The sequence below is a fragment of the Atractosteus spatula genome, chromosome 2 (genome assembly GCF_055471065.1).
Source record: "Atractosteus spatula isolate fAtrSpa1 chromosome 2, fAtrSpa1.hap1, whole genome shotgun sequence".
NCBI classification, from domain to species: Eukaryota; Metazoa; Chordata; class Actinopteri; order Semionotiformes; family Lepisosteidae; genus Atractosteus; species Atractosteus spatula.
The window spans coordinates 9,394,471-9,407,001 of NC_142707.1; the positions used below are offsets into that span (position 1 = coordinate 9,394,471).

A 12,531-nucleotide genomic window follows, 5' to 3' on the forward strand; every position below is an offset into this window, starting at 1 on the left:
CAGTATGTCTTTGGACTGTGGAAGGAAACCGGAGCTCCGGGAGAAAACCCACACGTTTTCCATTTTTCAAACAGTCATTTCACAAAGACTTATATTAACTTGTTCTGTTTTATTGTAATTTATCAAAACACAGTCTTTTGGTAACAAAGAAACAAGAGTCAAATACATATATTTTATACAGCACCTTGGATACTGCCCAAGTAAGTTTGATGCACATTCAAAAATCTGGACAGACAGCCCTCAGCAGAATGAGTCAGGATGGTGCATTCAGCCACTGGCCCTGCCTGGACGATTCTCTGCATTTATATACGAAAATACCCCCCCCCCCCCCCCATACCTCCCACTCCTACCCAGTTTTCCTCTAAACCCTCTGAGCGAAGACATTGGCCGGTTTGATATTTTTCCCTTACAAACCTCTCCACGTCAGGGGCTCTTGAACTTTCAGGACAGCAAGTTCAAGAAGAAGAATGCCCCCGACCAGCATTAAATATAAAAGTATAAAAGAAAATAGAAATATACAGTATAACACTAATAAATAATGTCACTTTCTACTTAAGACACATACAGTAGAAGCTGCATTGCAAGCACTCAATAAAGCTTTTCATTGAGAGGATGGATCAGTTGAAGAAAAGATTGCTGTTGTTTCCTGTACCATGGACACAATGTTTCCAGATGTCCATTGTTTTTTTTGGGGGGTGGGCACCCAGCCCCCAGTCCCAGAGTGACTGAGACTACATCTCGCTGAAGAGCTGGGCACCCCCCCAGCCAAACTGGCAGAGCACTCACAGGAAGGCATGCAGGGTATTTTAATGGGTGATGAGGTAAAAAAACAACAACTTTTCTTTATTCCCTTGAGATTCCAAAATTAGAAATTGTTTCAGGCACATTTGTTTTCTTGAATGTACAAAACAATGTAAAGACATTCCAAACACTGCTGTGTTTTTTGGTTAGTCTTTGGTCTTGAAATTTTCTAAGTTAGCTTTATCTTCAGAAAATGGTACAATCTCTAGTCAAGAGCTTAACAGCAAGATAATTAAACCATGCAGCTCTTCAGTATTGAAGAATATTGTGCTTCAATCAACCCAGTTTCTGCTGGGATTAGTACTGAGTCGCGTGTTGAACTCCTGACATGGTAACCTGTTTAAACCTTTCAGTCCTGAGTTGAGCTGGCATTGATCTGCATAAGTATGTCAGCAGGATGTTGGGTTTTTTTGCCGCCGAAACCATTCATTAATACTAAATGAATGTATGAATGCTTTCCAAGTAGGGATTTCTGTCTATGATGAAATTTTAAGGCAGTGATGGTCCTTTTTCAGTCTTTCCTTTGCTGAAGTAGAACCTGTCCAAGCCCAGCCCCCTGTTGAGCTGTAGATGAATCCAGGCTGTTGCTCAGATCTGTGGACATTAACTAATGTACAGTGTTCAGACCATGAAAAACAAGCTACAAATGCAAATCACCTAATCCGTATGGCTTATAGAGTCCAGTGCAGGAACTCACTGCGTAGTTACTTAATTTGGGACATAATGTGGGACAGTGAAAAGCTGAGCTCTGCTGGTGGGCACGTTTCACCTCTACAGCGCTGGCTGTGTGATCTGTGTGAAGTCTGCCTTCCTTCATATTCGTCACGTTACACAAGGGGTGGTGGGAGTCTGGAACGGGCTACCCGGCCTTTCAGGAAACAGCTGGATGAGATCCTTGGTTCACTTAGCTGTCTGCAGCCAAACTAGCTAGACAGGCCAAGTCTTCGTTTGTACACTTTGTGGGATTGCTGAAGCTCTGGCTCTGGTAACTGTGCGTCCTTCAGTAGCAGCCATGCTCTGCTTGTCAGCAGAGAGAGTGGAGGAGAAAGAGAGAGAGAGGTGGAGGTGGAGTACTGAGCTACACAGCTAGAGCAGCACATATTTTCTCACTTAGATGTCCCTGAATGGTGAGAATGGAGGGCGGAGACCCTCTGTGCTCTGAATAGTGGCACATACTCCATCTAAACCGAATGAAATCCCGGGAAATCGGGAAAGATATAAAAAGAGGTTCCTCTCAGCTGCCATACTGTTTCTAGTAACTGAGCTGTCATCAGCTTGTACACAGCACCAGTCCCTGCAGGACTCAATGGAAAAAGTATGACAGAATCTTGTTTTTGGACTCAAAACAAGTGATTTTTACATTCATTTAGCGGCACATACAGCAAGTCATCTAAATTCCTTCATGTGCGCCTACATGTTTGTTTTCACCGTTTCTCATCTCTGTGCCTCCCGGAGCAGGTCAGGGTTAGACAGGCCGGTCCATACCGTACTCGCAGTGCCCCGAGCTGGGGCTGGGAATCGGCCCATAGGAAAAGGCTGAGCCAGGCTGTTTGGATCGGAACCGTGGGTCAGACAGGCAGGTCTCCCTGAGGAGGAAGTGGGGCTGGGAAGGGCAGTAAGAGGGCGAGGACACAGCTGGGGGGCTGCTAAGGGGGTCCAGACTGGACGGGACGGAAGCTGGCATCAGTGGCACTGCGGAGAGGGAGGGGGGTGGTTGCGGAGATGGGCTCAGGTGGCCGACAGGGCTGAAGAAAGGGTACCCCCCTTTGGGGGGCAGCGCTTTGGGTCCCCAGCTGCCATAAGAGGGGTACCCCGAGTACACATCCTCATACGGGGAGAGCAGCCCCCCTAGCGGTGGTCCCAGGCCTGCCTTGCACATGTCTGCGGGCATGTGGCGCTCTTTCTTGCGCCATTTGGCTCGCCGGTTCTTGAACCACACCTGGAGAGACACACAGGGAGAGAAGACGAGACCATGAAGCCCTGGGAGGAAGAAAGGACCCCCCCAACACCAACGAGGAACCAGAAACCCTCTCATTAAAGTGTGACACCGTGCAGGGTCAGACGCAGACTGTCATGCAGAAGGTTGAGTCTTTCTGGGGTTGTCTTGAGAACTAAAGTACTGGAGGAAACTGGACAATTCCAGTGCTTTTTGTGTGTGGGGAGAGAAGAGGTGCTTGTACTACCCAGCCAACCTGCTTTCCTACAGCTGTCAGCTGCAATCTTCTCCCTCTGACACACCGTGCCTGTGTCCATGCAGCTGTGCAGTCCTTGGCAACAATATTAATATGCAAGATAGAAATTTCAGTCTTATCTATCAATACTGTTCAAGAAACTCACTGGTGCCCTGTGGTGATGTGTCCTGTATGGAACCACAGTTTGTAGGGTAGCCTTTCACTTAACGACAGCCAATTTTAAATCCAAAGGGTTTATTCCCCCTAGGGCAGGAGAGGATAGGGACTCTGGTCTTGGAAAATTAACGTCTGTAGGCTCAAAACCTGAGCGAGGCACTGTTGTTGTAGCTGTGAGCAACGTTCGTCACTCAAATCTATCCAGTATAATCCCCTGATGTATAAATCGGTAAATTTGGATAAAAGCATCAGCCAGATAAGTTAATAACAATAGACATTCAAATGTATGAGCTGGGATGGGCAACTCCAGTCATCGAAAGCCCTGGTGTCCTTTGGCGTTAGTCCTATCTCTAAATTGAATTGTTTAGATGGACTTAAGATTGGAATAACAGATCAAATCGAGTGCTTGGTTTAAAGTCAACCAGCTGCCAAGAACAGCTGCCAGACCTGCAGGACTCCCTTCCCCGGGGACTGAAAACTGAAAGAGTGGCTCTGCGAGAGCACGGACGTCTCGTTGGCCTTTCAGGTTGCAACGGCGTCTCCTGATGGGGAAGGGAGCACCCGAGTGAGCTGACGGCTCGCGTTGGGACAGGCAGCTCGCGCGATTCGAGAAGGTTTTTGCTCCTTGCAGAAGCAGGCTGCCGTGGTTGGGGCTGGCTGGCTGGCTCACCCGCACGCGGGGCTCGGTCAGGTTGGTCCAGCTGGCGATCTCCTCGCGGATGCTCAGGTCCGGGTAGCGGTTCCGCTGGAAGGTGGCCTCCAGCTCCTGCAGCTGCTGGCTGGTGAAGTGGGTCCGCTGGCGCCGCTGCTTCCTCTCCAGCCGGGCGGCGCCGGAGAGCGCGGGGCCCAGCGCCTCCTCGCTGCTGGACTCCGAGCCCAAGCGGACCCGCAGGCTGCCCACGGCCGCGGCTGGAGAGCGACAGGCGGGAACGTTAGAGCACAAGGCAGGTCACAAACCCGAGGAAGGAGGACGGTGCCACCATTCTCGCCTGTTTGGCAGCTAGCAGGTGATTGATCCAAAGGTCTCCACTAACCTATTCTTCAAAGAAGCCAGGGTATCAGCTTCAGCAACAAGGCTGGGCAGCTCGTACCACACCCTCACCCCTCTTTGTGTAAAGATCTGCCTGCTGTCCTGACTGGAGGATCTCATCCAGCTGTGTCCTGAGAGAAGCCAGGGTTTAGGCTTCAACAGCATGGCTGGGCAGCGCGTTCCAGACACCCACCCCCCTTTGTGTAAAGAACTGCCTTCTGTTCTTGGTTTTTTAATGCTCTGAGGACTTTGAATAATGTCACAGATCCCCTCTGGATGAGACCCTTGGGTCAATTAACTACTAGCTACCACACAGGCTAGAATGCTCAAACTAAAATATTCTTTATAAGTCTAAGTCATTTTCTGGGATAAGAGAGCTGATACAACTGTGGTAACTGTGGTTCCTTTAGAGACTAATTATTTGGTTCCTGTACTAGTTATGTATCTGGGTTGCTATAGCAACATGTGCCTGTTTATTGCCTAGTTGCAACGGGTAATCGTTTAGTTCCTGTCCTGCCTACAGGTGCCTTGAGTTTTATGGCCCTGTATTGTTCATATTTCCCCTCCTATTATCAATTTTATTTCAATACATTAGGATCCAAATGCAACAGATGAGAAACAGAACATTAAGTAACAACGGATTTGGTCAAGTCACGCATTTATTGGACACAGTTGGGTTGCCTGACACGAAAAGGGCGTCCTGCTTGACGAGGAAACATCTCTGCGATGAAACCGGTGCCTGCGCAGGACTCCTCGTCGACAAGGTCACTTCGGGCTAACGCTTTAAAACAACGGCCGCAGAGCGCACAGCGGAAAGCGGCAAAATCGGACCGGCGCTGCGTACTTTCCTGTCTCCCGAGTATTACTGAACCCCAACCTCAGCACGGCGGTCCCAGGAACTCTAGTCGACATCACGAGTCGGAGGAAGTTTCTTAAAATAATAAAGGGCCGTTCCGATTGTAATTACGGTGGTAATTGTTGTTCTTCGCGTTGTTTTTGTGGTCATCCTTCGGAGGCTTCCCGAAGGCCTACCGACCAACAGGCCAGAGCAGCGCGTGACGGGAAAATGCGCTTTATACTGTACGCTTGTTTAACAAACCCTCGATGGAAAGAATCAAAGCGCAACAGACTGGTTTATTTTATTGTTAAAATGCGTTTAATGACCCTTCATAGCACAATAAAACTATTATTTCAAGGTGTTTTTTTTTTAACTGAAAAAGTTCCAGGTCTGGCCATTCCTGTCAGAAAGAACAGAAAATACGATCGTAACGCATGGTTCGAGAAAGTTTTTTTAGAAATAAGACATAAAGTAATGATATTAAGTTTTATCAGACTGGCGTAAAAACGGACTTGTAAAAATCCGTCCATTCCAAGCCCGAGATCAAAATAATATTTTATTTGTAGCAAACGGAAGTAAAATACGTTTCTGAACCCGCAAACGAAACGAAAAACGTGCGAGATCCCGAAAGCGTGTTCAAGAGTTCCCCCACAAAAAATGCGAGACGTCCCAGATCTCGCTCGTTTCTAAGGGAACGATAAAAAAGATAAATTAATATTAAATGTTGCACTTCTCCAGCATTCCATACTCTCGAAGTTTCGGTTATCTACAGAAATAGTTTGCTATCTCTCACGTATCGAAATTGAAATTTTCTTCCTGCCGGTATTAGGTTAACTTCGGTTTTACTAAACGCCGCGGAATAAAACTTGGACTTTTTGCTGTTGGCGCTACTGTACTGCGGCTAAGGTGTACAGTCTCTACCACAGACAAAAAAATAAATCAGTTGGGCTCGTTTGTTAAAAAAGCAGGAAAGGGGGCGTAGTCTGTGGATTTTTTCACATAATTAGAGAAAATAGCTGTAAGGGAGGGTGATAATACATGTGTATCAGGAAACGCGGCTTGGTGTGTAAATACCTTTATTAGAGCTCATCTCCAGCAACTTCCTCGCCAGCACGTTGCAGAGTAAAGCACAACTTAAATAATTACCGAACCTAACGAGGCGCATTTCAGACAGAAGCATTTAATCAGCGAGCCCCCTTTCTTTTCATCTGCTGTCTTTTACTTTTTAATATCCGCCGAATATACATGAGGACCAGACCCACATCTCCGTAGAATAGTCGACTTTGCTACGATTGATTTACGGGGCTGTTTCAGTTATAACATACATCACAAGAGGATTTAGTAAATGACCGAATTAAGAAGAAGAATTAATGATTGCTGTACGAAAAAAATACTAAACTATGTAATAAAAATACAATGAAAGTAAACGGCATTCTTTTCTGGTCGTTGTAGACTATAATTTAGAGTAGTGTGGAAAGAGAAGTTTGTGTTATGAATACGAAAAGCAAACGGAGAAATACTTCAGAAATACGTCTCTACATGTCTAACAAGAACTGACAAAATTATTTAAAAGCTGTCATTTAAACTTACAGTAACTCTGTTCGCCCGTTTCAAAGACCAAGTGCTAAATGGTGTGCCGTAAATCAAGACTTAAAGACGATACTAAATTACCTTTAAATGTTTGTTTTTATTTTAACACTCATTCTTGTACACACAGTGCAGTGTTATAATAAAACATTCAGACGGGTTTGTGGTCTTTTGCAATACACTTAATTTTAAACACTTAATCGTGATTCTATTCTGCACGTTACTGTAGGCCTGAAGGTCTGAAATCTTCTTCTAAATATAGGGTTTCATGCCCCCCCCCCCCCGCCCCTTTCAGGCACTGATATTGGAAGTTTCGTTTTTAAGTAGCCGCATGCAATTTTAAACAATTAATTTACCACACGATCTACCGAAATAGGAGTATTGTCAAAACTGAACAAGTGACCATTTAGAAAAAATTAACGTTTATCCCTGATAGTTTTCTTTTTTCACCGAGAAATGGTCCATTATGGGCCTTATAAAAAAGTTATTGCAGAATATTATTTAGGTTGTTATCTTAATAATAACAAATTAAAGATCCAGCATGCCATGTAGATAACAACACTATAATAATGATTTTTAATAGTTTTTCTTTTTTAAGTTACAGCTGCTTCAGGGAGAGAACTATATCCAGGCAAGGAATTAATTTGGTGTGGACCAGAGAGAGCTTTCTGTTTAATGAGAATACTGTTGTTTTTTCATTTGAAACAAATTTCTCCTGCGGTGTCCAAAAAAAGATACATTTCAGATATATTGTATGTCAGCATTAACACAGTAGCTTAAAATAAAAATGATTGGCCATTTTTTTTCAAAGATAACAATACTGATGGGACAGGATCCAAACTGCGTTTATTTTTTTTATGAAGATAAATATATTGAATGCAGTAATGATCAATTTGTTACCCATTTTATATTCTTTTTCTTTTCTTCGGTAACATTTCGATCTTGTAACCTGGTCAGTCGTGGGCGCACAATGTGGAGGATTCAAACTATCTATTACTCGGTACCAAGGACAGAAACACGCATCTGACAACAGCCCGATAGCATTATTATAATTTAAAGTTGCACACTATATCTAATATACAGCAATACGTTCTGAGGGTCTTTTTTTTTTGCATTATTTGTCCACGGCGGACACGCGGTCACCTTGCGTTAAAACGAGGCCAACGTGTTTAAAAAGAAAAAGATTAAATTTATTTGCACGCGTGTTAAAAGATGGTGACAAAACCCCATTGTTGTGGCGAGCCTGGCCTTCAACCGCGACATTTTCTTGCGCGTTTGAATCCAGCCTGAATTATGCGTATGAATTTAACTTAAAAAAAATGCAAAATAAGAAGAAGAATTATACGCCACAGTCAAATTGTATTCGTTGTTGCGACCGGAGATCCTGGCCCTGTGTGATGAAGCCCTCAGCGTCAGCACAAATCGCACCGGCTCCCCTGTGAAATTTAGAGTCGCTTGTGAACTTCTCCTGCTTATGGATACAATCCTCCACGGGTCTGATTCCAGGTTATTTACGGACATTTCTTGCGACTACGCGACTATAGGCCAAAAACGCGATCCGAGATTGAAAGTTTCGGAGCCCTTCTTAAATCTGGCAGGTTCCGGTCCCGCTCAGCGCCGGCTCTGAAACCCTCTTCTGGGATTCGATGCCTCGCCAACAGACCTCTTTTCACTACAACCTTTAATACCAATTAATCCCAATTACCACCCCTTAATACAAATTACAACATTTAATACAGCTCCTAATTTAACTTAACTCGCGTTTTTACTGAGTCAAGGTGCTGTTTTTCCTTCTTTTTTGGGGGGGGTTATTTCAAATGTGTGTAGGTGTACACTGCTTTGAGTCTCTTCTAAAACCGCTGGTATTTGTCATTGTACCCGGCAGTTCTTACTGTTGTTAAGGGTTGTTATGTTGATGGATCTTACTGTGTAGATGTATTGGTGGTGTTATTTTTGGTAACCAAGAACTGTGTTAAAAACATACACAGAGTAATCGGTTTCTTAATTGCCATTGTATAATCCTTTCCTTACGACATTACTTTTAACACGCCGCGCCTCGAAATAACAATAACCGAACATTTTCGGCGTTTGATCTGCCTTACCCAGTATCCTTCAAATCTCCATGCCAAGACATATCATTGCCAGCAACTACTGTATTGTTGTGCATTTGATAAATAAACTTTGATTGATTGATTGATGCGAGGCGCACAACGCAGAATCGGCACCGAGGGCTTGAAAAAGTAACGCTCAATAACACAACGCGTCGCGCACTTCTCTCTTGGCCATGATTCCTACAGAAGGTTTGTGCCTGCGAAGGAGAGGGAAAGGGAATAATATTCGAGTCGGACCAGTTCGGCAGCTCTTGGAACCTGGGCAGACGCTCCACCATTCACGTGCAGCATTGCAGAACCCGGTGCTGGAGAGATTCCCACCCAGAGAGCAAACACGCTCCGAGAGCACCCTGCGCAGGGTGGCTCGGTCCCAGACTCCAAACTGGGAACCTCTGCAGAAAAATTGCGGAACGATAACAATGTCCGACTCACCTTCTTTTAAACCAAAAAAAAAAAACCGCACGCAGTTTTACATTAATATCGCGAGCGTAATCGATTTTTTTATTGTTGTCTCTTCTGTCAAGGACAGCGATCCAGACTGAGGTGTACATGCATCTTTCGTTTGTCATTTATTATTATTATTATTATTATTATTATTATTATTATTACTATGAGTAGTAGTGGTATTAGTTGTTGTTGCTGCTGTTGTAGTAACCCATAGTGAGGTTACTAGTTCTGTTTGTTATTTCTGTATTGAAAATCTTTAAACTCTGAACTTGAATCGGCCAACAACACTCGACTAAGATCGATCGGTCTTTTTATTTGGTATTTGGTATATAACACGTTTTTTTTACATGAACCACGTATAATCAATGATCCAAAAGAAGCTAAAATGCACTTTTGCTTTCAGGAAACTAAAATGTTCACAAAAGTATGAAAATCCGTATTAACAGAATGGTCATGGCTATTTTTTAATTACGAAACGATCATCCATCAGCGTTTCTAAGCCTCTAGCACAGTGGACGAAAGCAGTTTTGAACTTTTTTGCAATTAAAGAGGTTTGAGAGGATACGGCTCGCGTGTGGGAGGTTAGTTCTGCGCCTACTTACAGAACTCGGCTTTGTTGTGCAAGTGCTTTGCGTTCATGTTACGCTCAAAGTGCCTGCAAACTTAAATAATGGATTTTGAAAAAATCAAAATCGTCTTACTCTACGCACGTATAGAGAGACACATGCAAGTATTAATGCTATCGCCGTGTAAAAGCCATGCATATGACGCGGTTTTCCTCTTTTATGTATTAGATGTCTTTCCCAGACCCGCGGCTAGTGTCTAGTGTTGTTCTGAACACAGAAGGAATTGTTTTACCTTACCTCCGTTTTTAGCAGTGGGGATACCAGATAAATCCCTCAAGTCCACAGCGACATCATTCTCCGCCAGACTCACAGCAGCCATCGTAAAAAAAAAAGATAACGATGCTAACTACCAATCAAATGAATATCCAAAATACAGTCTGTGTTGACGTTTTGTTTTTTTTTTTTAACCTGACACGGAATTCGTGAAGCAGAAGCGATCCCGTCCCCGTGCGTGAAGCCAATGAATAGGGAAAGAGGTGACGGCACTTTAAAAAGAGAGATATTTGGAAACTTCCCTAAGGTTCCTATGAGGAACACACGCGGGTCACCGGTTACGAGCCGCGAGCAGCCGCCAGGTGTCGGAACGTCTCGTCCGGCGCGACTCGTCTACCCAGCTCGCCCTCAGAATCGCTGCTCTGAGCTCCGCACCCGAGCCGGGGTTCGGTAAAACCGAAACACACCCCGAAGACAGGAGGAATCTCTCGCGGCACACAGCCTGGAAAGGGGGCGGGGTGGTCGGACCTAGCATTGACTGACGCTTTGCCAAACTGGAATGCCAGCTCTGGGGATTGGTTCGGCGAGAGCGCACAGGAGGGAAACTCCCTGTCCCTAATCTGGAAACGTCACGGCACGGCTGGCCGAGGCTCGGTACAAAGAAGGAGAGTGATGATGAAGATTAAAAATTCACCTTTCGCAGAATATGACCTGAAAGCACCTACAATGAGAAAGCTTCTCGTTACACAGTGATGTACGCGAACACAGTGATGTTTTAGCTGGCATAAAACCGCCAAACTGAAAAATAAAAACATTTCATATTTTGTGCGAGCCTTTTCTATAAAAATCCTATTTGAATTCACCAGTGTTTCTTAATTATGTTAGCACTTGTGTTGTTGTTTTTTTAATGCCAGTTTCTCAAAAGCACCAAGTCAAAGAGTCGCCTTGGTACAGAGGGATGAGGTGACCATATCATATCCAGTATTTCCCTTTATTCATCACGAAAACACTGCACCATCGTGGCCGGGGACCCTGTGCTACAGGAGGTTAAGCTGAGGTCCTGCTTTGTCATAGAAGATGCCCCCTGTACCCCTGTACTGTTCGCAAGAGCTATTCCATATGACTGATAACTCAGTGGCTGTGGGTTTGAAAACCAGATGGGACTCTGCTCTTGTACTCAGGAGCTGTGGGCTTCACCCAAATTGTTTCTGGCAAAATACCCAATAAATTAAATCGCTGGACAATTATACAAGGAAAATGGAATCCCAGTGTCTTGGTTCAGTTCCTCTGAGTGCCTGCAGAATCTGCCCTTCCTGTTTCTCCCATAATGCAGCTGGCGAAGTCTCCTCTCTCGGCGCCCTGGTCTGGCGTGGAGAAGGGCCGCTGGCGTGGGACACCCGGGTGGGTGGGGTTTTTCAGTGGTGGATGAAGTAGGGCCCCTCATACAGTATGTGTAACAGCTGTACGGGTCCTTCGGGTTGAAAACGCTATTTAAAAGCAGGTTTAACTCTTAATCACAGTAGGTGAGGGCTATATGGTGTAGTGTAATTTGTGGATTTGTGACTGAAAAATCGTGGTCTTCTTGTTCGAAAGGCAAACTGGTGTTGTCAATTTGTTTGTGGGAGGTTAAGGGGGTTAATAATAGTATCTCCTTGTACAATATGACAAAAAACGCATGCAATAAACGACTTTTCCATAAGCAAACTATCCAAAGCTTTGTCATAAATCGCAAAATCGGGGCCCAATTATTTTTAAAATCTTCTCCAGAACTATGTTAAATAAAACAAGCCCAAATATCCGCCTTCCCTGTGAGGTTTTTGCGGTTAGGCCCATAAGGATCCTGTCTTCACATGGTGCTCGACAGTTATCGCCTCAAACCTAATGAAACGCGCTTGAAGAAAGACAGCCAGCCATTTTCGGTCACCTTCGACAGACTCGCGGAGCAATGTCTTCCACCGTACTGGAATACCGTTTGAAATCGGCGAGGTAACCCCCCGGTGCTTAAAAGCACATCAAATTGATCAAATCCCTAGCGCTGCTCTCGTGAGAAGGACTAGACGTGACGCCGCAGCAGCCCCCCCCATTTCAAGTCTCCCAACGCTGAAGTGGTTGCGCTCACACGGGAGGGCTTCAGCCGGAGACGTGTCGGTGTCTGTCGGGGCTTGAACGGCCGGCGGATTTGCGCGCGAGGAGCGCGGCCCGGGCAGAGCGAGCGGCCGGGTCCCGTCACCGGCGCCCCCACCCTGCGCTCGCGCTCGAGCTCGCGCTCGCAGGCGGCCCTGTTCTTCCTCGCCGCTCCGCTCTCCGCGAGGCAGCCCGCGTTTCAACCCGTCAAACCGGAGGTCCCCTCCCTGCTCACCCCGAGGACAAAGACTCCCTCACGCCTGCTTTTCGCTGCTAATGGTAGACTCCCGCCACGCTCATGGCGTGTATGCAACAATAAGAGGGAGAGGACAGACGCAAAAAGAAAATGACCATATTATTCTGAAGTGGACATCACTGCTCCTGATGTGTGCGAAGGCTGCATCTC

The 12,531-nt window shown here is 45.4% G+C and overlaps 1 protein-coding gene across 1 annotated transcript; it reads right to left on the reverse strand.

Annotated features, from left to right (window-relative positions):
* Positions 1-2,266: 2,266 nt before the first annotated feature.
* LOC148839176 (pituitary homeobox 3-like) lies at positions 2,267-10,425 on the reverse strand. The gene is made up of 3 exons (XM_088938896.1): positions 10,026-10,425; positions 3,820-4,058; positions 2,267-2,740 (listed from the first exon to the last, which is right to left on the reverse strand). Exons 1-3 carry the CDS (start codon positions 10,105-10,107, stop codon positions 2,267-2,269), a joined length of 795 nt encoding a protein of 264 aa, XP_088795022.1. The 5' UTR covers positions 10,108-10,425.
* Positions 10,426-12,531: the final 2,106 nt, after the last annotated feature.

Coding starts and splice junctions, on each gene's coding strand:
- LOC148839176 (XM_088938896.1), bottom strand. CDS start 10,107: ATGGCTGCTGTGAGTCTGGCGGAGAATGATGTCGCTGTGGACTTGAGG. Junction 4,059..10,025: donor CCCCACTGCTAAAAACGGAG/GTAAGGTAAAAC, acceptor GTCGCTCTCCAG/CCGCGGCCGTGGGCAGCCTG. Junction 2,741..3,819: donor TGACCGAGCCCCGCGTGCGG/GTGAGCCAGCCA, acceptor GTGTCTCTCCAG/GTGTGGTTCAAGAACCGGCG.